The sequence below is a fragment of the Elephas maximus genome, chromosome 1 (genome assembly GCF_024166365.1).
Source record: "Elephas maximus indicus isolate mEleMax1 chromosome 1, mEleMax1 primary haplotype, whole genome shotgun sequence".
Lineage (NCBI taxonomy): Eukaryota > Metazoa > Chordata > Mammalia > Proboscidea > Elephantidae > Elephas > Elephas maximus.
The window spans coordinates 107253469-107278475 of NC_064819.1; the positions used below are offsets into that span (position 1 = coordinate 107253469).

General features: G+C 42.1%; 1 protein-coding gene across 6 annotated transcripts in view; it reads left to right on the forward strand.

The window, feature by feature from the left end:
• The window catches only part of BICRAL (BICRA like chromatin remodeling complex associated protein), a 99946-nt gene that overhangs the window by 65414 nt on the left and 9525 nt on the right, over window positions 1-25007 (forward strand). For all 6 annotated transcript variants that reach the window (XM_049892293.1, XM_049892301.1, XM_049892283.1 and 3 more), the window contains 6 exons: window positions 312-1991; window positions 19937-20042; window positions 20931-21031; window positions 22303-22364; window positions 23035-23180; window positions 24526-24620. In XM_049892293.1, coding sequence (XP_049748250.1) covers window positions 312-1991; window positions 19937-20042; window positions 20931-21031; window positions 22303-22364; window positions 23035-23180; window positions 24526-24620 — 2190 coding nt within the window. The remainder of the gene's footprint in view (window positions 1-311; window positions 1992-19936; window positions 20043-20930; window positions 21032-22302; window positions 22365-23034; window positions 23181-24525; window positions 24621-25007) is intronic.

The following is a 25007-nucleotide window of genomic DNA, read 5'->3' on the forward strand; positions in this document are numbered from 1 at the left end:
AAAAAAAAAGTCCATGCCAGTATCTCAAAGGTGAAGCTAAACTCCAAGCAATCCTCAATATGTTCACATTATTTATCTATTCCCTATAAAATAGTTTACCAGATCAAGGAGTACATATATTTACAAAAATAATGTTCAACATCATTGCTAAGAACGTAAAGTATCAGAATAAGGTGAGCAGTTTGGAGAGCTGTATCTGAAAACCAGACTGTTACACTTTATTCATATTCAAAAATAGAATTACTATTACTTAAAAAAGAATCTTTTCAAAGGTTGAAAATGCCATATAACATGCTGCTTATTTTTTTTAGAATGCTGATCCTAAGTCATCCCTCAAAGGTGTAAGCAACCAGCTTGGAGAAGGGCCCAGTGATGGACTGCCACTTTCAAGTAGCCTTCAGTTTCTTGAAGATGAACTTGAGTCTTCTCCTCTTCCTGATCTCACTGAGGACCAACCTTTCGACATTCTTCAGAAATCCTTGCAGGAAGCCAATATCACTGAACAGACATTGGCAGAAGAGGCATATTTGGATGCCAGTATAGGTTCCAGCCAACAGTTTGCACAAGCTCAGCTTCATCCTTCTTCATCAGCATCCTTTACTCAGGCTTCTAATGTTTCTAATTACTCAGGTCAGACGCTGCAACCTATAGGAGTGACTCACGTGCCTGTTGGAGCATCGTTTGCAAGCAATACAGTGGGTGTGCAACATGGCTTTATGCAACACGTGGGCATCAGTGTTCCCAGCCAGCACTTGTCTAATAGCAGTCAGATTAGTGGTTCTGGTCAAATACAGTTAATTGGGTCATTTGGTAATCAGCCTTCCATGATGACTATTAATAACCTAGATGGATCTCAAATCATATTAAAGGGCAGTGGGCAGCAAGCCCCATCAAATGTGAGTGGAGGGCTGCTGGTTCACAGACAGACTCCTAATGGCAATTCCTTGTTTGGAAACTCCAGTTCCAGTCCGGTAGCACAGCCTGTTACTGTTCCATTTAACAGCACAAATTTTCAAACGTCTTTACCTGTGCATAACATCATCATACAAAGGGGTCTTGCACCAAATTCAAATAAAGTCCCAATTAATATCCAGCCAAAGCCTATCCAGATGGGTCAGCAAAATACATACAATGTGAACAATTTGGGAATACAGCAGCACCATGTACAACAAGGGATCTCTTTTGCTTCTGCAAGCTCACCCCAGGGCTCAGTAGTTGGTCCACACATGTCTGTGAACATTGTAAATCAACAGAACGCAAGAAAACCAGTCACCTCACAGGCAGTGAGCAGTGCTGGGGGTAGTATCGTTATTCATTCTCCCATGGGCCAGCCTCATGCACCCCAGAGTCAGTTCCTCATACCTACAAGCCTTTCTGTCAGTTCCAACTCGGTACACCACGTCCAGACCATAAATGGGCAACTTCTTCAGACTCAACCATCTCAGCTCCTTTCTGGCCAAGTGGCCTCAGAGCATGTCATGTTGAACAGAAACTCTTCCAACATGCTCAGGACCAACCAACCATATTCTGGACAAATGCTTAACAACCAGAATCCCGCCGTCCAGTTAGTGTCTGGACAGACGTTTGCCGCGTCTGGAAGCCCAGTGATAGTCAATCATGCTTCTCCTCAGATAGTTGGTGGACAGATGCCCTTGCAGCAGGCATCACCAACTGTATTACACCTGTCGCCGGGGCAGAGCAGTGTCTCCCAAGGAAGACCTGGCTTCACCACCATGCCCTCAGTGACGAGCATGGCAGGACCTAGTCGGTTCCCTGTTGTCAGCTCATCCAGCACTGTCCATCCCAATGTTGGCTCTGCAGTTCAGTCTGGTGCATCAGGATCAAACTTTACCGGAGATCAGTTAACCCAGCCAAACAGGACTCCAGCACCGGCCAGTGTATCTCATCGTCTTCCAGTTTGTTCTTCCAAATCTACCAGCACCTTCAGTAACACACCTGGAGCAGGAACCCAGCAACAGTTCTTCTGTCAGGTAATGTTCCCTTTATCAAATAAATATTTGGATGATTACAGAAAGGAAGAATGGAATGTGCGTTTAATGGAATATAATTTTCATCATAAATTCCCCATTTTTTTATTTAAAAATTTCTATTTGTGATTGCCTTTTTTCTTTTTCTTTTTTTTTAATCTAGCATAACATAATGGTTTAAAGTGAAGATTCTGGAATCAGACTGTTGAGTTTAAGTCTAAGCTTTATGGCATTGAGCAAGCTAACTTACCTTTCTAGGCTTAATTTTTCTTTTCGGTGAAATGGGGATAATAATACTACTTATCTCGTGGAGTCATTGGGAGGATTAAATGAGATAATCAACATATAATACTAAGCACAATCTCTGGAAAATAGCAAATAATTAGAACCAATGTTAATATATATACTTGATGAAATGTATTGTGGGCATTTAAAATGAAAGCTTATTTTAGATTATTCACTTACATCATATAGCAAGCCACTAGTCGTGTGACTATAAACTGGGTGGAGAGGTCATGGCTGCTTCTTGGGTGCCAACCAGAGGGGCCCAGGGACTCACTGTGACTCAACGGTGGGTAGCTGGCCTACAGCAGATGGGGATACAGAGGAAGGGATCCAGGGCCTCTGTCATTTGACCAGGCACATGAACCTACTCTCACCGTGCTTTGTGCTGTGGGCAATCAGTAAAACAACAGAAAGATTATTTTCCTGACAAGCACCAGATGGTTAACAGCTTCAGTCACTCACCTCCGTCTGATGGTCCTTGGGCTCTTCTAGCCCTCAGGCCCCACTCATTCTGGGCACATTCCATAACTACAGCTCTTCTTCTTCTCCATTTCTGGGGACCCATGCCACATCCCCATTTCCATGCCCATGGTCTACCCTCTTCCATTTCCACTGCCTTTCTCCTTCACATTTAGAAATACTTGGAAACTTGTCTGTACCATATATATATCCATCTTTTAAGAAGTCTATACTTTTGACTTAATAATTCCACTCCTAAGCAAACAAGCAAAGATTATTTATGAGCAATGATGTTCAATGTATTACTGTTGGTATCAAAGGTTTCTTTTTTTTTTTTTTTTGAAATGTCAGACTGATAGAAAAGTTAGAGTTGCAAGAATAGTCCAAAGAATTTCCATATACTCTTCACTGAGATTCCCCCCACCCCCATTTGTTTTGCCTTCTCTTTGTCATGTGTATTCTCTCTCACTCACTCACTCGCACACAATTTGCGAGAGTAAATTGCAGGCATGATACCTCTTGACCACTAAATACTTCGGACTTCAGTGCTTATTTCCTAAAAACAAGGACAGTCCTATACGTTACCACAGTACAGTAATCAAATCAGCATATTACAATGCTATCATCTAATCTACAGACCTTATTCAGGTTTAGTCAGTTCTCCTGATAATGTCCGTTACAGCAAAAGAGAAAAAAAATTATGTTTTGTTTTTATGGTCCGGGATCCTGTTTTGTTGTCGTGTCTCCTTTGTATTCTTTAAACCTGGCACCATTCTTCTCTGTTTTCTTTTATGACCTTGAGATTTTTGGGAAGTACAAACCAATTATTTTTGTAGAATGCCCCCTCAATTTGGGTTGGTCTGATGTATCCTCATAATTAGATTCAGGTTATAAATTTTTGGCAGAATTGCCACTGAAGTCATGTGTCCTCTCAGTGCTCACGTGTAGGTTTGTTCCATTGCCATGATGTTAATTTTGATCGCTTGCTTAAGATAGTCTCTGCTAGGTTGCTCTCCACTATGAAGTTATTCTTTCTCCTTTTGTCATTTATAAGTATCTTATGGGAGATACTTTGAGACTATGTAAATATCCAGTTTTCTCATCAGATTTGCATATAATGGTTTAAACTTCCATTGGTAATTCCTGACTGAATCAGTTATTACTATCATGATTGTCAAGCGGAAATGTCCTAATTCCATCATCTAGTCTGCATTTATTGTTGGTATTCTACTCTAAGGAAGAGCTTTTTCTTCTCCCTCTGTTTGTTTGTTTGTTTGTATCAGTATGGACTCATAGATTCTTATTTTGTTTAATGAGTTTTAAAGTGCTACTATCTTTTTTTTTTTTAATGCTCAAATTGACCCAGATTTGGCCAGTGGGTGTCTTTCCAAATTGACTGCTGGGATTTCTGACATGTTTCCATCATACCTTGAGCACTTTCGTTAATTTCTTGCAAAACAAGATGTTTCCTCTTCCTCTTTTATTTTACCTGCCCCTGCTCCAGAATCAACCGTTTCTTTAAAGAGCCTTGCTTCCTTCTCATGGACAACAGTATTTAGAAACCACAGTCTGAGCACTGTTGTATGCTCATGGCTACTGAGATCCTCACTGCTGACAATGCTCAGAAGTATATATGCTTATATATACTCAACATCTGTGGTGTTGTGTGCTGTCGAGTCTATTCTGACTCATAGCAACCCCATAGGACAGAGTAGAACTGCCCCATAGAATTTCCTAGGCTTTAATTTTTATGGGAGCAGATCACCAGGTCTTTTCTCCCACGGAGCAACTAGTGAGTTCGAACCACCAACCTTTTTATTAGCTTCACCATTGCACCACCAGGGCTCCTTCTAACATCTATATCTGTCAATCTGTATGGAAAACATGAGTTCATATTGATACTTCCAGTTTTAATCTGGCACCAGCAGGGTTTATTCAGGTCTCCCTCTTTCCATATTTGTAACTCTCTTGTTTAACATTGAGAAATCCAGTTCCACAATTTACTTACTTGCTCAATCCTAAAATACACAGAAAGTAGGTTCAGAATTGCTAAGCCATAAAAAGAAAAAAAAAAAAAAACCTACTAATTAGCATTAATATTTTATGTAAATATATAGCATGTGGTCTCTTGAGACTGGTTTCTTTCACTTAGTGTAATGTTTTCAGGGTTCATTCATATAGTAGTATATATCAGAACTTCATTCCATTTTAGTGGCTAAATAATACTCCATTGTGTGGATATACCACCTTTTGTTATCTGTTGGTTGGATATGAACATGGAGCCCTGGTGGCATAGTGGTTAAGTGCTTAGCTGCCAACCAAAAGGTTGTCAGTTTGAACCCAGCAGCAGCTCGGCAGGAGAAAGATGTGGCAGCCTGCTTCCCATTACAGCCTTGGAAACCCTATGGGGCGGTTCTGCTCTGTCCTGTAGGTCACTATAAGTTGAAATGGACTCAGTGGCAGTGGGTTTGGTTTTGGTTTGATGGTGAACATTCAGGTTGTTTTCACCCTTTACCTATTTTGAATAATTCTGTGAACATTAAGGTACAGGTTTTTTTGTGGACATTTCTCTCAGGTTTATACCTAGAAGTGGAATTGCTGGGTTATGTGTTCATTCTGTTTAACTTTTTGAGGAACTGCCAAACGGTTTTCCAAGGCAGCTGTGCCATTTTACATTCCGATCAGGAGCATATAAGGTTCCAATTTCTTAATATTCTTCCCAACACTTGTAACTGTCTGCTGTTTTGATTATAGCCATCCTAGTGGGTAGGAAGTGGTATCTCATTGTGGTTTTGATTTGCATTACCATGACAACTAATAATGTGGGACATCTTTTCACGTGCTGTGCTTCTTGGCCATTGGTATATCTTCCTTATGATAAAAATGTATGTGACAAAACATTTGCCAGTTCAACCTTTTTTACATATACAGTTTACTGGCATTAATTACATTCATCATGTTATGCAACCATTGCCACTATCTCTTTCAAAATTATTCCACCACCATTTACCAAAACTCAATGTCCCTAAAGAAGGTCTCTTTTCCTCCTCCCTCCCACCGCTTATAAACTTGGGCCTCTATACACCTACCTATTTTAGATATATCATTTAAGTGGGATCACACAATATTTGTCCTTTTGTGACTGCCTTATTTTACTCAGCACAATGTTTTCAAGGTTGATCATGTTATAGCGTGCGTTAGGACTTCATTTCTTTCTATGACTGAGTACTATTTCATTGTATGTATAAAACCAAACAAACACACAAAAAAATTTGGTTCCAACTCATAGCAACCCTATAGGGCAGAGTAGAACCGCCCCATACAGTTTCCAAGGAGCCACTAGTGGATTCAAACTGCTGACCCTTTGCTTACCAGCCATAGCTTTTAACCACTAGGCCACGTTTATTTAACCATTAATCCGTCGAAGGACCACTTAGGTTGTTTCCACCTTTTGGCTATGTGAATAATGCTGCGGTGAGTATTGGTGTACGAGTTTCTGTGTATGTTCTTGATTTCAGTTCTTTTGAATGTAGACCTAGAATTAGTGTTGCTGGATCATATGGCAATTCTATCTTTAACTTTTTGAAAAACGGCCAAGCTGTTTTCTACAGTGGCTGCACCATTTTACATTCCCACGAGCAGTGGAGAGAGGGTTTCAGTTTCTCTACATCCTTGCCGACATCTGTTGTTTTCCTTTTTTTTTTTTATCTTGGCTGCTCTGTTAGGGGTGAAGTGGTATCTCATTGTGGTTTTGATTTGTATCACCCTGGCGGTTAAGAGCTCAGCTGCTAACCAAAATGTAGGCACCTGTGCCACCAGGGCTCCTTATTATATATTTATACTTATCTCTGCAGTACACCACAGACACTGTCACTTTATTATATAAATTGGGGATCATTTTATATCAGTTTGTATTGATCTGCTTTATTTTTGTTAATTATAATTGTACGTAATCAGTGAGCATGGTGATTTCCTTTTTTTGCTATACAGTAATAATGCTTTAATGGGGGGAGAGGAACCTTGCCCCTCCCTCCATGACTCCCAAAAGTTTTGGTTATTCAAAGGTAACAAGAAGCCTATGGTGACAGTCCCAGAGTCATTTTATGTAACTAGTAATGCCAGAAAGTATTGGGAATTAGGTCAGTTGCATTATTTCAAGTGTGTTTCTGCTATAGGTTCTCAGGAACAAGTGAAACCTCAGATATATTGGAGTAAGGAAGCCACAGCCTTGGCTGCACCATGAGTTGGAAGAATGGGGTTTCGGTGTCATCTAACATTCAAACCCTCAGGACATCCAGAAACAGTTATAGAGACCTTTTTACATTATAATTTCTGTGTAACATTTTCTGTATAAATGTCTTTATAGCACATGATAAAATATGGAACTTTATAGAATATTATTATCAGAGGTCTTCAGTGTTTGTCTGGGGATACTTAATTTAGCAAGTATTGACACTATAAAGGGTTAATGTTACAGAGGACTAAGTTTTTAAGTGTAAATTTTATTTGTCTTTGGTATAGTTAATACATTTACTTGGTTCAAAATTCAAACGGAACAGAAAGGTATATGTGGTTGTTGGGTGCCACTGAGTCAATTCTGACTCATAGTGACCCTCTGTGACAGAGTAGAACTGCCCCATAGAGTTTCATAGGTTCTAATCTCTACAGAAGCAGGTCATCAGGTCTTTTTCTCACGGAGAGACTGGTGGGCTCGAACTGCTGACCTTTCCATTGGCACCCGAGCCCTTAACCACTGAGCCACCATGTCTCCTAGAAAGGTATATACTACAGTGAGAAGTTTCCCTCCTGTTCCTGTCCCTCAGTCACCCAGTTGCCTAAAGGCAGCCAGTGTAGCCAGCTTCTTATGGAGTGAACTTAAATCCCCAGCCCACCTATTGTATTATAAAAATTTTCAAACCTACAGAAAAGGCTTAAAGAATACAGTGAACCCACTAATTTAAATTCACCAGTTTATGTTTTATAACATTCGCTTTATCTGTGTGTCTGTCTCTCTCTTTTTATGCATGCACGTATGTCTTTTTTTTTTCTGAACCATTAAAAGTTGCAGGCATCGTAACTGCTTATCCCTGAATACTTCAGCATGTATCTCCTAAGAGCCCCCCACCCTGCCAAAAAACAAAACAAATCCTTTGGGGTTGAGTTGATTCTGATTCATGGTGACCCTGTTGGACAGATAGAAGTGCCCCATAGGGTTTCCAAGGCTATAGTCTTTATGGAAGCAGACTGCCACATCTTTCTCCCGCAGAGTGGCTGGTGGGTTCGAATTACCGTCCTTTCGGTTAACAGCTAAGTGTTTAACCACAGCACTACCAGGGCTCCTTCTCCTAAGAACAAGGACATTTTCCTACGCAACCAAATATCATTATCACATGCAGGATATTTAACACTGATACATTAAAATTATATCAAATTCCTTCAATTTTTCCAATAATGTCCTTTACAGCAATTTCTTTAGAATCCAATCAAAGAGCACTGATTTTATTTACTTGTCATGTCTCTTTAGTCTACAACAGTCTGGATCAACTGTCTTGTAGAGTGTCCCTCAGTCTGGATTTGTCTGATTGTTTCCTCATGATTTGATTCAGGCTAAACATTTTTTGGCAAAGCACATAATGTTGGTTTGTCCCGTTACAGATGATGCTGAGTGTGATCACTTGGGTAAGATAGTGCCCACTGGGTTTCTCCTGGTGGTGGTGGTATGATGATTTGAGATCACGTGACTCCTGTTCTCAGCCTCTCACCCAATGATTTGAGACTCCATTGAAGCTTCATACCTGCCTTAGTCATGTAGTGCTACTATAACAGAAATACCACAAGTGGATGGCTTTAACAAAGAGAAATTTATTCTCTCACAGTCTAGTAGGCTACAAGTTCAAATTCAGGGCATCAGCTCCAGAGAAAGGCTTTCTCTCTCTGTCAGCTCTGGAGGAAGGTCCTTGTCATCGTTTTTCCCATGGTCTGGGAGCAACTCAGCACAGGAACTTCAGGTTCAAAGGACGCGCTGTGCTCCCGGTGCTGCTTTCTTGGTGGTATGAGGTCCCCATGTCTCTCTGCTCACTTCTCTCTCTTATATCTCAGAAGAGATTGGCTGAAGACACTATCTAATCTTGTAGACCTCATCAGTATAACTGCTGCTAATCTACCTTATTACATCATAGTGATAGGATTTACAACACAGAGGGAAATCACACCAGCTGACAAAATGGTAGACATTCATACAATACTGGGAATCATGACTTAGCCAAGCCGACAGATACTTTTGGGGGACACAGTTCAATCCATGACAATACCTAAATTTTACATTGATGGCTGCAAAATGGTGATTTTTCTAATTGTATTATTCTTCCTACATTTCTTGGCTGGCGTTATTCCATGAAGAGCTTTCTCTCTCCCTCCTACTTTTTTGAGTGACACTATGAACTCATGGATTTTGTTGTTGTTGATAAGGGTTTTTGCATTCATTTTTTAAACTTTTTATTATGGAGAATTTTAAACATAAACAAAAGTAGGCAAAATAGTGTGTTGATCACAACTGAATTCTCTACATTCTCCAGCCCCGCCCTTCCCTAACCTCCCATCCCCCTGTGGTTTGGCCTGCCTACCCTGCTGTGGAACTGCTGTGTTTTCATTTCAGTTCTTGGCTTTTCTTTTCTTTCTACACCTTTAATAAGTTGTCAAATCCTATAAATTCTTCTTTGAAAATGCCTCCCATATCCATTCTTTGCAATGATAATGAAAATCATAAGCATACAAACAGCAAACAGTTCAGTGCAAGGAGCTATCCTATTATCTCTAATCCTTTGGTGTTGTTAGGTGCCCTTGAGTTGATTCCAACTCACAGTGACCCTGTGCACAACAGAACGAAACACTGGTCCTGAGCCATCCTTACAATCATTGTTATGCTTGAGCTCATGGTCGCAGCCACTGTGTCACTCCGCCTCCTTAAGGGTCTTCCTCTTTTCCTCTGACCCTGTACTCTGCCAAGCATGATGTTCTTCTCCAGGGACTGATCCCTCCTGACAACATGTCCAGAGTATGTAAGACGCAGTCTCACCATCCTTGCTTCTAAGGAGCATTCTGGTTGTACTTCCTCCAAGACAGATCTGTTCGTTCTTTTGGCAGTCCGTGGTATAATCAATATTCTTCGCCAACACCACAATTCAAAGGCATCAGTTCTCCTTATTCATCGTCCAGCTTTCACATGCATATGATGCGATTGAAAATACCATGGCCTGGGTGAGGCGCACCTTAGTCTTCAAGGTGACATCTTTGCTCTTCAACACTTTGAAGAGGTCCTTTGCAGCAGATTTACCTAATGTCTTTTGATTTCTTGACTGCTGCTTCCATGGCTGTTGATTGTGGATCCAAGTAAAATGAAATCCTTGACAACTTCAATCTTTTCTCCATTTATCACGATGTTGCTTATTGGTCCAGTTGTGAGGATTTTTGTTTTCTTTATGTTGAGGTGCAGTCCATACTGAAGGCTGTGGCCTTTGATCTTCATTAGTAAGTGCTTCAATTCCTCTTCACTTTCAGCAAGCAAGGTTGTGTTATCTGCATAATGCAGGTTGTTAATGAATCTTCCTCCAATCCTGATGCCCCATTCTTCTTCATATAGTCCAATTCTTGTATTATTTGCTCAGCATACAGATTGAATAGGTATGGTGAAAGAATACAACCCTGATGCACACCTTTCCTGACTTTAAACCAATCAGTATCCCCTTGTTCTGTCCAAACAACTGCCTCTTGATCTATGTAAAGGTTCCTCATGAGCACAATTAAGCGTTCAGGAATTCCTATTCTTCGCAATGTTATCCATAATTTGTCATGATCCACACAGTCAAATGCCTTTGCATAGTCAATAAAACACAGGTAAACATCCTTCTGGTATTTTCTGCTTTCAGCCAGGACTCATCTGACATCAGCAATGATATCCCTGGTTCCACGTCCTTTTCTGAAACCAGCCTGAATTTCTGGCAGTTCCCTGTCGATATACTGCCGCAGCCATTTTTGAATGATCTTCAGCAAAATTTTGCTTGCATGTGATACTAATGATATTGTTCTATAATTTCCACATTCGGTTGGATCACCTTTCTTGGGAATAGGCATAAATATGGATCTCTTCCAGTCAGTTAGCCAGGAAGCTGTCTTCCATATTTCTTGGCATAGACGAGTGAGCACCTTCAGCGCTGCATCTGTTTGTTGAAACATCTCAGTTGATATTCCATCAATTCCTGGAGCCTTGTTTTTCACCTATGCCTTCAGAGTGGCTTGGACTTCTTCCTTCAGTACCATTGGTTCCTGATCATATGCCCACCTCTTGAAATGGTTGAACATTGACTAATTCTTTTTGGTATAATGACTCTGTGTATTCCTTCCATCTTCTTGTGTTGGTTTCTGCATCGTTTGATATTTTCCCCATAGAATCCTTCACTATTGCAACTTGAGGCTTGAATTTTTCCTTCAGTTCTTTCAGCTTGAGAAACGCCAAGCGTGTTCTTCCCTTTTGGTTTTCCATCTCCAGCTCTTTGCACGTGTCATTATAATACTTTACTTTGTCTTCTCGAGCCACCCTTTGAAATCTTCTGTTCAGTTCTTTTACTTCATCAATTCTTCCTTTTGCTTTAGCTACTTGATGTTCGAGAGCAAGTTTCAGAGTCTCCTCTGATATCCATCTTGGTCTTTTCTTTCTCTCCTGTCTTTTCAATGACCTCTTGCTTTCTTCATGGATGATGTCCTTGATGTCATTCCACAACTCGTCTGGTCTTCAGTCACTAGTGTTCAATGCATCAAATCTATTCTTGAGATGGTCTCTAAATTCAGGTGGGATATACTCAAGGTCATATTTTGGCTCTCGTGGACTTGCTCTGATTTTCTTCAGTTTCAGCTTGAACTTGCATATGAGCAATTGATGGTCTGTTCCACAGTTGGGCCCTGGCCTTGTTCTGACTGGTGATATTGAGCTTTTCCATCATCTCTTTCCACAGATGTAGTCAATTTGATTACTGTGTGTTCCATTTGGTGAGGTCCATGTGTATAGTTGCCGTTTATGTTGGTGAAAGAAGGTATTTGCAATGAAGAAGTCATTGGTCTTGCAAAATTCTATCATTCGATCTCCGGCATTGTTTCTGTCACCAAGGCCATATTTTCCAACTACTGATCCTTCTTCTTTGTTTCCAACTTTCACATTCCAATCACCAGTAATTATCAATGAATCTTGATTGCATGTTCGATCAATTTCAGACTGCAGCAGCTGATAAAAATCTTCTCTTTCTTCATCTTTGGCTCTAGTGGTTGGTGCATAAATTTGAATAATAGTCGTATTAACTGGTCTTCCTTGTAGGCATATGGATATTATCCTATCACTGACAGTGTTGTACTTCAGGATAGGTCTTGAGACGTTCTTTTTGATGATGAATGCAACACCATTCCTCTTCAAGTTGTCATTCCCAGCACAGTAGACTATATGATTGTCTGATTCAAAATGGCCAATACCAGTCCATTTCATCTCACTAATGCCTAGGATATTGATGTTTATGCATTCCATTTCATTTTTGACGATTTCCAGTTTTCTTAGATTCATACTTCGTATATTCCAGGTTCTGATTATTTATGGATGTTTGCAGCTGTTTCTTCTCATTTTGAGTCACGCCACATCAGCAAATGAAGGTCCCGAAAGCTTTACTCCTTCCAAGTTATTAAGATCGACTCTACTTTGAGGAGGCAGCTCTTTCCCAGTCATCTTTTGAGTGCCTTCCAACCTGGGGGGCTCATCTTCCAGCACTGTGTCAGACAGTGTTCCGCTGCTATTCACAAGGTTTTCACTGGCTAATGCTTTTCAGAAGTAGACTGCTGGGTCCTTCTTCCTAGTCTGTCTTAGTCTGGAAGCTCAGCTGAAACCTGTCCTCCATGGGTGACCCTGCTGTTATCTGAATACTGGTGGCATAGCTTCCAGCATCACAACAACACGCAAGCCCCCACAGTACGACAAACTGACAGACACGTGGGGGTCTCTAATCCTTACCTTGGAGCTACGAGTAGCATTATTGTCCCCATTTCACAGTCTCAGAGATGGAGATTCAGAACATAATCAAATTACTCCTAAAGGCAGACTTTACCTGCTAGCTGTCTATACCATACTACTTGCCATCTCTCCCCCTTTCTATATCCATACCCTTAGCTAGAATGTAAGTTGTCGTTGTTAGGTGCCTTTGAGTCAATTCCGACTCAACACAACCCCACATATAACAGAACAAAACATTATCCAGTCCTGTGCCATCCTTAAAATAGTAGGCATGGTTGAGTCCATTGTTGAAGCCACTGTGTCAGTCCTCTTTTTCACTGACTCTCTGCTTTACCAAGTGTGATGTCCTTCTCCAGGGACTGGTCCCTCCTGATAACGTCCAAAGTAAGTGAGATGAGGTCTCACCATCCTTGCTTCTAAGGAGCATTCTGGCTGTACTTCTTCCAAAACAGATTTGTTCTTCTGGCAATTTATGGTATATTCAATATTCTTTGCCATCACCCTAATTCAAATGTGTCAGTCTTCCTTATTCATTGTCCAGCTTTCACATGCATATGAAGTGATCGAAAGCTTAAGAGGGACTGTAGTATAATGGGGAAAACAAGGGTTGCCACAGGAGTCAGAACACAGGCATAGCCCAGCTCTGCCAGTAACTGGTTGTGTGATCGAAGACTCAAATCTTTAAACTCTCTGAGCGCTGGTGTTCTCTTCTCTAAAATGCAAACACATAGTTGTACAATAAAATTACCTGGGGAGCTTTAAAAAAAATATGCGTGCCTGGTCCCCCCTACCCCATGAATTCTGATTTCAACAGACTGCAGAGAGGACCCCGCATCAGCATCTTTTGAAAGCTCCCCACGTGATTCTAAAGTGCAGCCAGACTGGAGAACCACTGAGCCAGATGATTTCCCAGGCCTCTTCCAACCCTACCATCTCTTCATTAAACAACTGTAGCCATTGTCTAGGTGATTAATCTGCCTTCAGCCTCTTCCTAAAGGCAGATTTCCACCAGCTTAATCTTTCTCAAACACTGTTTGCTTGACGACCTGAACAGAATCATTTGGGAGTTTCCCATTCCTACAGAATAAAGGACAAATCCCTGGCCCACTCAGAAACCCTCCTCCACAGGAGCCAGGCCTATCCCTCACTGCCTCCTGCATAGGCCAGACTCACTCGTTGTGACTCTCAAGCCTTTGCTGATTGGCATTCATCAAATGTCACTTCCTATCATGTCTATACCCCTGCCTGCCCCCCTTCAGGACCCCACCCAGGGCCCCCTGAAGAATGAAGCCTTTTCTGTCTCTCTGCTCATCTCCTCTTCTCTGCCCACTGCACTGCCCACTAGGTATATAATCACATGCTGTGCAAAATGTTTCCTTCATTGGCTCAGTCATTCACCAGTATTACAGTGCCTACCATGTGCCAGCCCTGGGCTGAATCCCAATGATACAACCATCTGTTCCAGAACAGGTAGCAGACAGATAAGCCAACAGTCACAGCCCAGTATTTTAAGTGCTCTAATAGAAGCTTTTTTTTTTTTAATAGAAGCAGGTCAGATTGCCAGGCTCACAAAAGAGCCCCTAACCTGAATGGGATAGTCAGGGAAAGTTTCCTTGTGGTAGTGGTTTCTGAGCTGAGACCTAAACCAACCAGTTGTTTTCAGGTTGACTCTGACTCGTGGTGACCGTGTGTGTGTCAGAGAAGAACTGTGCTCCATAGGGCTTTTAGTGGCTGATTTTTCAGAAGTAGATCAACAGGCCTTTTCTTCTCAGGTGCCTCTCGGTGGACTCGAACTTCCAACCTTTTGATTAGCAACTGAGCATGTTAACCTTTTGCACTACCCAGGGAGCTGAGACCTACTGAGGGAGGAATAAGAATTATCTAGGCAGAGAGAGTCTGGGTGAAGGATGTTGAGGCAGTGGAAACAGCAAGTGTAAAGGCTGGAGAGAAAAAGATCCTGTGGTACTGTGGAGGAAGGAAAACAAGTTTGGGAGGGGTGAAGAAGATGCTAGGTCAGAAAGGAAAGCAGAGAAGTAGGGGAAGGATGAATGGGGATGCAGGTAAGGTTGTAGCTTCAGTGGTGGGAAGTTGAATGGTTTCTCAGCTGGTTTTTCAGTTTGAAATTAATGAAATAAAATTTAGTGGGAAATGAGCAAAGAAGCTGACCAGGGGAAAGAAAGGATGCCGGGAGAGGCGTGAAGGCCCTGTTGAGGTGGGACAGTGTGACTTGTAGCAGCACTGATGGATCGTGTGTGGAAGGGTGTGTGTTTTCTGGATTGTAAGCTCTCAGAGGATAAGACCAGGTGCAGTCTCTTTGGCTGCCTTCTCTGTGATTACCACAGTGCTGTGTACACAGTGGAGTCCCTGGGTGGTGCAGACGGTTAATGTGCTCAATTACTAACTGGAAGGTCGGCAGCTCGAGTCCACCCAGAGTCACCTCTGAAGAGGGCCTGGAGATCTCTTTCTGAAAAATCAGCCACTGAAAACCCTATGGAGCACAGCGCTACTTTGACATACGTGGGGCCACCATGAGCTGGAATCGACTCAACAGCAACTGGAACTGGTTTACCCAGTGGACACCCAAATGTCTTAGACAGATTACTTTTGGTGGCAAGTATCAGAAACTCACCCTAACACATTTAGCAAAAAAGGAGAATGTGTTACAAGAGTGAGCAGTGAGCCAGGATTCGGTATGTATATTTTCACCACAATAAAAAAAAAAAAAAAAAGAGTGAGCGGGAAGGTATAGGGTAGTGCCTTGTGAGAGTCAGAAACCAGGCTCTGCTGCTCTCCTATCAAGAGAGCATGGCCTCTTACCTGCCTTCATTGTTTTCTCTCACTGTCCTGGGCCAAAATGGCCACCTTTGGGCCAGCTCTGCATTCTTCTAAGCCAAGCATTGAACAGACTAGCAAGTGCAGCGGTTTCCAAAACCTAGCAATTCATCAGAATCAACTGGAGAGATTTTAATCATTATAGATTCCTAACCCCCACATTGGATTTCTAAATGGATTTTTGTGGATGGAACCCAGAAAGTTTATTTTTCAAAAGCTCCCCCCAGGTGATCTTGATCTAATTAGTCTATAAGCCTGCACTTGAGAGCCACTGCCCTTGGGTATCCCCCGCAGTCCAAATTCCCAAGAGACTGTATCTGATTAGACTACACATGGTTCAGGAAACCTTGGCCAGAGGAGCAGGGTCCTGGCAACGTGAGGAAGTGACCACCCAGGGCCTCCACTGCTGTATACAGGGCTCATATACAAATTAGAAAAAAGTGCTCCTCCGGGTCCAAAGAAAAAAAGGTACCCTTCTGGGTAGATCAGCCTCTCCGCTGGCAGGCTTGGCACTTGTACATGGCAGAGGGGGGTGGGGGGATAAGTGTGACTTCCCTGAATTTTAGATTTTACCTCCCCTCTGACAGGTAACACACCTTGCTGGCCCCTGGCCCATTTCTGTGGCAATGGACAATTCCCAGAGATAACTGTGGGCTGGGCAGACTCTAAATGGTCTCTTTCTTTCATCAAATGCCACTATTTGATGTATATCATCTTAAAACCAAGCCCATTCCCACTGAGTCAATTCTGACTCATAGCAACACTATAGGACAGGGTAGAACTACCCCATAGGGTTTCCAAGCCTGTAATCCTTACAGAAGGCAGACTGCCACCTCTTACTTCCACGAGAAAGGTGGGTTCAAACTACCAGTCTTTTAGTTAGCAGCTGAGCACATTAACCACTGCACCACTAGGGCTCAACTATCATCTTACTAGCATGTAATTGGCCTCTTTAAAAGTATATCACAGAGGAGGGGAAAGTGATATATTAAGTATTCTCGTTCATTGTGGTTTTGATACATGTTCACATGGTATCAAGATAACTCGTGAGGTCTTCAGTTAAAATTGTCGTACACTGATATTAGCAGAGTTTTCAGAGGCAAGCTCTCAACAAAATATCCTTGAAAATCCTTTATATTTGTGAAGAAAATGTATTCCCTGAGCAAGCCTTTGCTAAGAGTTCGCTAAAAGGAAGAGATTGGTATGTTTTATTTCTGGAAAAGATCGTTAGCTGCGGGCAACCCAAATTTGGGGGAAATGAGAGGAAATTGGCTCCCGGGGACAGAGGGGCTTGGGTAGGAAGGAGGGAGAGCCCCTGTAACTTATGATGCAGTGGAATTTGTCCACTATTTTTATTCAGCAACTCTACTGCGTGCTCACTGTGGTGCTGGGGATACAACAGTGAACTTGGCAGACAAAGCCTTGCCTCAAATAAGAGGACTGGGAGTGAGCAGTTCACCAGAGAACTTAGGTGGACTCAGTGGTCCCTAAGACGGCAGAGGTTCCCAGCATGCAGACATGGCGCATCCGGGAGAGTCCGATGATGGGGCCAGGCGATGCTCCACACTGGATCCTGGTTCTGCCATCACCACCCGCTCCCCCGCCCCTGCCACACAATATAACAGTTTGGAGTGGTTCTTCTAGTCTCAACATAAGGGACTCAGGCTGCTGAGGGACACAGTCAGGGCCACAAGCAGTAGTTAGAGGATTAAAATGTGCTGGTGCCAGCCTCAACACCCACACAGGCCCAAAACATATCCAAATGACAGATGTCCCTAGAAGAGTAGTTACCTTGTTTTTGGAGACTATAGTATTTTTTAAAAATACCCTCAAATGATAGCAAATTTTCATGCTTGGATGTTAGATTCTTCTGGAGTTTTTTTGTTTTTTTTCTATTAATTCTCTCTATTAGCAAATAGGACACACTTAGAAAACTACATAAACAACCAATGTCATAGAACGCTTTATGTACAAACTATTGAATGGGAAACTAATTTGCTCTGTAAACTTTCACCTAAAGCACAATTTAAAAAAACTACATAAAGCCCACATGTATACTTAACAAATAATTTTAAAGCAAATACCCATGTAACTACTGTTTGACTCAAGAAACAGAATATTGCCAGTGCCTCAGAAACCCATCCCCATGTCCCTTCCCAACCTCAGCCGCTCTCTCCCTTAAAGCTGAATGTTCTCCTGACCTTAATAGTAATTTCTTCCTTGCTTTTCTTTATACTTTCACTATGTACGTGTATATGGATTTTGTTTTATTTGCTTAATAGGAGTCATTCCAGGCCATGTCTGATCAACAAGGTGGGAGGTCAGCCTGGGTAAGGCCATTTTTATCAAAAAAAACAACATGTGCTCTAAAACAATAAGGAGAGTTTCTTCTGTTTCATGTGAACTAGACATATGGAAAGAAATTCTGAAAATATTGTGTATGTCAACACTGCTATAAGGACTGGTCTTTTGAACATACTAATTCTGATTGTCTATACATCTGTCAATCTTATTACTTCAGAGTCTCACCTAGTATATGGCTGTGTCCTGTTAAACCACATTTTTCTCAACTTTTATCTGTTTTGTTTTTTCTTCAAGGTGGCCCTTAGTGTTCACCCCCTGAAAATATTTGTGGTGAGGCTTGTAAGCACTGTTGTTTGTCCCAGGCCTCTGCACAACATGGTGTCTCTGTGTGACGGTCTTCCCTAGAGGAGGACAGCATGAGGTTACGTTCTAGGGAAAATGCTCTGAAAACTGAGAGATTCTATATTCCTCATTCTAGGAAAATTTTGGCATTGACCTTCCCCCTTGCAGTTTTCTCCCTAAGAATTTCTTGCCTGTCTACCTTGAGTGGCACAGGTTTGACCTTCCCTACTGATAGAAGGATGAGCAAGGTGACCATTTCCAACTCTGCAGTGGCCTCCTCCAGTCTTTTGGGGGAGGGGAGGGGAAAGAATATAAAATTCTTCTCCATTTTTATATTAGGAAAAAAAATCAGTAATTAATTGTTCAGAACAGAAATGTTAGCATGGGCTCAGCTGGCCACTGGTCAGCCATTGCCGAGGTCTGTGTGAGTGCCCGCACGTGAATGGCTGGTAGGAGCACTATACGCAGGCCAAGGTCATAGCTTAAGTCCCCGGGGGAGATGGCTAGGCTAAACTCTAAATCCATCTATGGTATACAAAATGTAAAAACTAAAGAAAAACTCTGAAAGCTACTCCATTATGAAATTGTAGTTCCATAGAGGATTAAAAATTGAGGATAATTTTTGAAAGCCCTTTATAGTCTTACTTAAAATGCATTATAGAGGTAACAGACTTCTTTTTTAGAGCTAAAAGGAATTTGTTAATTCTTAAATACCATCCAGTATATCTTCCTCATTTATAATAAAGAAGCACACAACAGTTTGAACGTTAGATTAATTTTTGTAATTTTATTTTGCTCAGGGTAACACATGGGGTCACAATGAGCCAGAATCAACTCAACAGCAACTGATTTTTCTGTTTTTGTTTTTTTTTAATATTAAATTGAATTTACATTTCCTGATTACATGCCACCTGATGGTGATGTGACACAAACTAGAAACATGCCAGATGGCAAGGATGACAAGTACTTTAGGTCATCTACCCAGCAAACAATGAGTGTTGACGGTAGAGCTTTGGGGTTGGCCCTTGGGCCCTGACTGGATGGTCGGAATCCGTGCAGACCCCACGTAGGAACTCATAGTAAGTATCGTAATCCTGTTGTTGTTTGATGTCATCAAGTCAATTTCGACTCATAGTGACCCTGTGTGATAGAGTAGAGCTGCCCCATAGGGTTTTCTTGGCTATAATCTTTATGGAAGCAGATCATTAGGTCTTTCTTGAAGGAACTGCTGGGTGGGCTCAAACTGCCAACGTTTTGATTAGCAGCCAAGCACTTAACCATTGTGCCACCAGGGTTCCTTTATCTTAATCCTAGGAATGTAAAATATTATGAATATACAGTTACCTGGGACAGAAACTGGTGGGGAATTCCCAGCCTCAGCCTTTGCTTCTCAGCACCACGTTTACAATAGCCCCGGGAGCAAGAGAACAGTTCTGGTATCGGCTCAGCATCCCTACTGAATGGGGTTGAGAAAATTCAGCATGTCTGTAGATTTTAAAAGTTGCACTTTGCAGTTCTCCTGATGTGACAGGTGAATCGTGTTTTACAGCTTTTTGTCTTGCTTTGCCATCTGCCCTGAGGGTTAACGCTAGGTAGGCATTAAGAGAATTGGTTTTTAAGTAATCTATTAAAGCTTTTAGTCATGAAATTAATTTTTCCATCTTGGTAATATTTTTCACAGGCTCAGAAAAAAAGTTTGAACCAGACTTCCCCCATCTCAGCTTCCAAGACCACAGATGGCCTGAGGCCAGCCCAGATCCCGGGCCTCCTGAGCACTGCACTGCCAGGTCAGGAGCCTTTGTAGTCCGCCCTCCTCGGCATGTCCCCATCTTCCCAGTGCCCACGGGGGAATCCTCTCCTGCCTCACTCTGGATGCAAGCTTTCTGCCTGCCATAATCTCACCTCCACTCCAATCGCTCCTTTTTCCTATCTCCTTTCCACACAGATAATATCCCATGTTGTGTAAACACTTAGATACCATCAGTTGTAAGATGTGGCATCATTTTATATACCACTGAAAAAGAAAAACGTACTTCTCATTGCATTCTGACACACTGTGTGAAAAAAAAAAATGTGCTTCTTAGAAACAATGAAATCTTGTATTGTATCATGTGACACACGGGACTCTGTAGTTATCTTCATGTTGCTTCACATATGTATGTTTGGAATCCCCCTGAGACTGAAAACCTGTGAGCTGTTTCTTCTATTTTTCCCTAAGGCTTTGAACACCTGCAGTACTCAGTTAGTGCCGCAAAAGACAAAAGCCTTAATGTCCCTAGTCAGTCCACCCTTTGGGCCCCCCTTTTCCTAAGTTCTAGTGTTTTGAGGTTCTGTAGAGCTGACGTATTTACTGGCATGAGGCCTATTCCTCAGACTACAGATAATCCAACGCAATAGCATTTCAGCTTTTATGTACTTATTGCCACTGATTTATTTGTATTTATTACCTATCTATTGACTTACTACCTAAATAGGTTTTAATAATCCTTACCTCTGACTCTAGAGCTTGTTAATAAATGTACTTCTGTAGTCTCCTTCTTCACAGCAAGCACCCACGGTAAAGAAATCCCTTTTAGAATGTTCGCGTAATCTGTATACACTGGGCTCTGGAGGCCAGATGATAAGCCTGGTGTTCTGTTTCTGTTGAACATTGTCTTATGTATTAATTCTAATAGGGCAGGATTCTGGAAGCAAAGGTATCCCGGCGTCCTTAGGAGTCACACAGGCGCAGCAGGAAAAAGTAGTGGGATCGTCTCCTGTCCAGCCAACTGTGCAGGTAGAAGACTTTGAATAGCTTCTTCTTGATGTTTAGTGTCACCTTCTGCTCAGGGTTCCTGTCTGGTATCGTGGGCACAATCAACCAGTCACCCTGTGGCCACAAGGTATTCAGGAGCATGGTCACTGAGACCTTCCCGGTAGGCCGGGCCTTGGTGGTGTTTCTAGGAGGAATATGGCTGCTTATTTTCTGACATACTTACAGTGCTGTCATTTACTCATGAATGAACAAGACACCAGCAGTCAGCACATAGTAGGCACTCAGAAATGTAGTTTACCATTGAATGCTACAGTTCACTATCATATCAAAAGCGGATTCGTTCTTCTTAGTTATGCTGAGAGATTTTTGTTTTCCTGCAGCTGTCTTTTGACCCAAGTTTGGCTCATAAACCTCAATACATTTCAAACCACTGGTCTAGAAACGAAAAAAAAAAAAAAAAAATGATCTCCGCTTACTAAGGTCTTAGTTTCTTTCCCATCGAACTTGCCAATTAGTAGGGTAATGAAACTTGTTTTGGCCTGGGCCTACCTGGAGAACCCAGCGAAGGATCTAGTTCAGTTGTCAGGGCTCTGACATAAAACATATTTGTTTCCCTGACATAAGAAATGCCCTACTAGCAGCACCTCGAAAGGTTAGACAGGAAGCTCTGGGGGCAGTGCGTTTATGTTAATGCAGAGGAGCAACTCAGAAAAGGAGGGTGAGAGTGGCTGCACAACTTGAAGAATGGAATCGGTGTCACTGAACTGTACAGGTAGAAACGGCTGAATTGGTGTATGTTTGGCTGTGTATATTCTCAACAGCAATGAAATAAAAATTTTTTAATGTAAAGCAAAGAACGCCCTACTAGATCACACACAGAAACTATGCTCAACAGCAGCTCAAAAGCATTTGCTACCTTACTGAACACCTAGAAGAGGAGCTCAGTGGTATCTTGATTTTTCAGATGTCATGGAGTTGGTACCCACAAATATATTTCTTCAGAAATGTCATGATGCATTTGCAGAGGGAGTTAGAGAGTCAAGCTTTAAGGCATAAACTGAGTCCTAAGGAACTGACGGCTTGTATAACCTTGACACAGTACAGCTTTGCTATATGGGGTCCGTGGACGCGTTTATTTTTTTTTTTGCAGGCAAATTCTGTAGTCTTAGCATGCGCCCTTGATAGGCAGTTGAGGATATTTGAAGCATAGTGACCTTTATGGGTAAATGTATTCTGCTTATTTTTTCTACAAGAGGGAATAATAAGAGGTGTATTTTGTCCTTTGTCTTTAGGTGGACAGTCATACGGGAGGACAAAAAAGGCCTGCTGCGAAACAGCTGACTAAAGGAGCTTTGTGAGTACCTTTGGAAATGACAGATTAATTGTGAACATTTCTGGGCTTCCTAAGCTTCAGTAAATATAATATCTCAGAAAACCTGTGACCAAAACCGTTGCCGTCAAGTTGATTCCGACTCATAGCAACCCTATAAGACAGAGTAGAACTGCCCCATAGAGTTTTCAAGGAACACCTGGTGGATTCGAACTGCCTACCTTTTGGCTAGCAGCCGTAGCTCAACCACTACGCCATCAGGGTTTCCATATCCCACAAAAGTCAGGTTATAACAATGGACTTTGAAAATTTTTTCCTAGTTTGTTTTCATTAGGACCTATGAGTATATCAGAGGTAGTTTGAACCTACTGTCTGCTCTTGTTCCTAAGGTGGATAATTCTTTGTGTTTTTAACATGCCAGAAGCCCTTTCAGTGACCTAGGAGTCTCTGAGGAGAAGCATGGTTTGATAAACTCCTAAGTTTAGAAGAGAAATGTTAGCATGGGCCCACTTAGCCCAAAGGCTAAAATCCACTGCTGGCATACAAAATACAAAACTGAAAAAAAAACTCTGAGAACTGCTATGTTGTGAATAATACCATTTCTGGATGTCTCATTTTCTTTCCGTGCAAGTAACTGTCACGATTAGATTTCCTAACATGGCACGGCACTGACGTGGAACTATCTTTTTTCAAGCATTCTCCAGCAGTTACAGAGGGACCAAGCCCACGCTGTGACCCCCGATAAGAGTCAGTTCCGATCACTAAGTGACGCAGTGCAGAGGCTGCTCTCCTACCACGTGTGCCAGGGCTCCATGCCCACCGAGGAGGACTTGAGGAAAGGTAAGCAGCCTGTCACCTGGGCAAGCCACTGTGACACCAGAGGCCTTCCTCTGGATACCCCCACAGATGAACGAGAGCTGCTCAACCCCCACATGGTCACCAGCTTATTTTTTTTAATCACAGACCTAACTTGTTCCCAATTTACTTGACTTCTCAGTCCATACTTAGGGTTGTGACTTACTCTTCTCAATATTCTATGAAGGGATACTGAAATGCCAGAGTATTGTATTGATCAATTTGGGCGCAGTAAATCCACAGCGTTGTCTGGACCGCCGGCTGCAGATGGGATGGCTCTGGACTAGGTACCCTGCCCAGAAATGTAGGCATAGCCCTTGCCTTTAGACAGAATGCATACTCTTAGCTGTTACTACCAGCCTTATGAATTAGGTACATATTTTAGCCCCTAAAAGAATTCCCTAAGGTTCCAAAGAGAGTCAATCAGCTGATGTAGATGTCAGAGAATGCTGTACATCAAGAACCTGGCAAAAAGGTTAGGATGTACTAGGGCTCCTGACCCCAACCTAGAAGCCAGCCCATTCTAATGGTTGGTCCTGCTGCGTCTTCCAGGTGTGAAGCTAGTTCTACCCCTCCTTCCCACCCCACTCCTAATCCCTGACTCCATTAGTGACCCTCTGCTGCCTTAGCCCCTTCCTTGCTTGCCCCCCGGCCGGGGTCTCTGATCTCTGACTGCAGTGGGCCATGTCAGCCCACTCTGTGCTTCCCCTGTGTGGTCCAGGGAACAGGGCCAAGATCCAGCCTTAAGCGGGGGTATGAAGACTCAGAGAAGGAGAGTGAATTAGAAAATGTGAGACCTTTGGAGACTGACAGACAAAGGACAGAGCCACAGGACCATGACCAGCAAGGTGTCATGAACTAGCTGTGTCTTCACCTAAAATGGTCTGCCCAGCCGAGACAGCTAGACTTGATTTTTTTTTGCCTGTTTTAGTTTTTTACACGATTGGAAGGGAGTGGAGGCTTAGATCATCTAAACTAGTAGATCATTGTCTATTCATTGATGTTAGTTACTGGACTCAGTTTTATGGTTTTCCTTTATATACTGTGTTTAAAGGTATCATGTTTTTAGCTTCCTCATTGAAGTTAAAATAGGCAAATGTTAAAATGAGTTTCTGTGCCCACCCACATACCAGTGGGCAGTGAGAGAAAGCAGTGCAGAAGCACAATGCTTAACCAGGGGAAAGCTAATCTAAGAAGAGAAAACCACCATGGAGAAGCCGTGTTTGAATAACAGAACTTTTGGAAAAGTAATGCATTTCAGTCCTAAGAAATAAAAGACCTAGTGGGTGATGCACACTCTCTTACTATTTTCTCTCTCTCTTTTTTCAAGTGGACAATGAATTTGAAACAGTTGCCACTCAGCTCCTAAAAAGAACTCAAGCTATGCTTAACAAATACAGATGTCTACTCCTAGAAGATGCCATGGTAAAATTTGTGCTTCCAGCGTATTTGTTTTTTAAAACTCCACAGGTTATAGCTACTAATTCAGAGAGAAGTTCAAGAAATTATGTCTTCAGAATATAGTTTAGAAGGCACAGATATTTAAGACTGTAGAAAAACATACACTTGGCTGTTACTACTACTAATAGCAGCTAACATTTGCTGCACTTTACACAGTCGATCACAGTGCTATTGTTGTCTTGTTTAATAAATGAGAAAACCATGGCTTTGGTGGTCCAGGGGGAGAATTCTTGCTCTCCATGGAGGAAACCTGAGTTTAATTCCCAGCCAGTGCACCTCAGGCGCAGCCACCACCCACCGCTCGCGGAGGCTTATGTGCTGCTGTGTTGCTCAACAGGTTTCAGTGGAGCT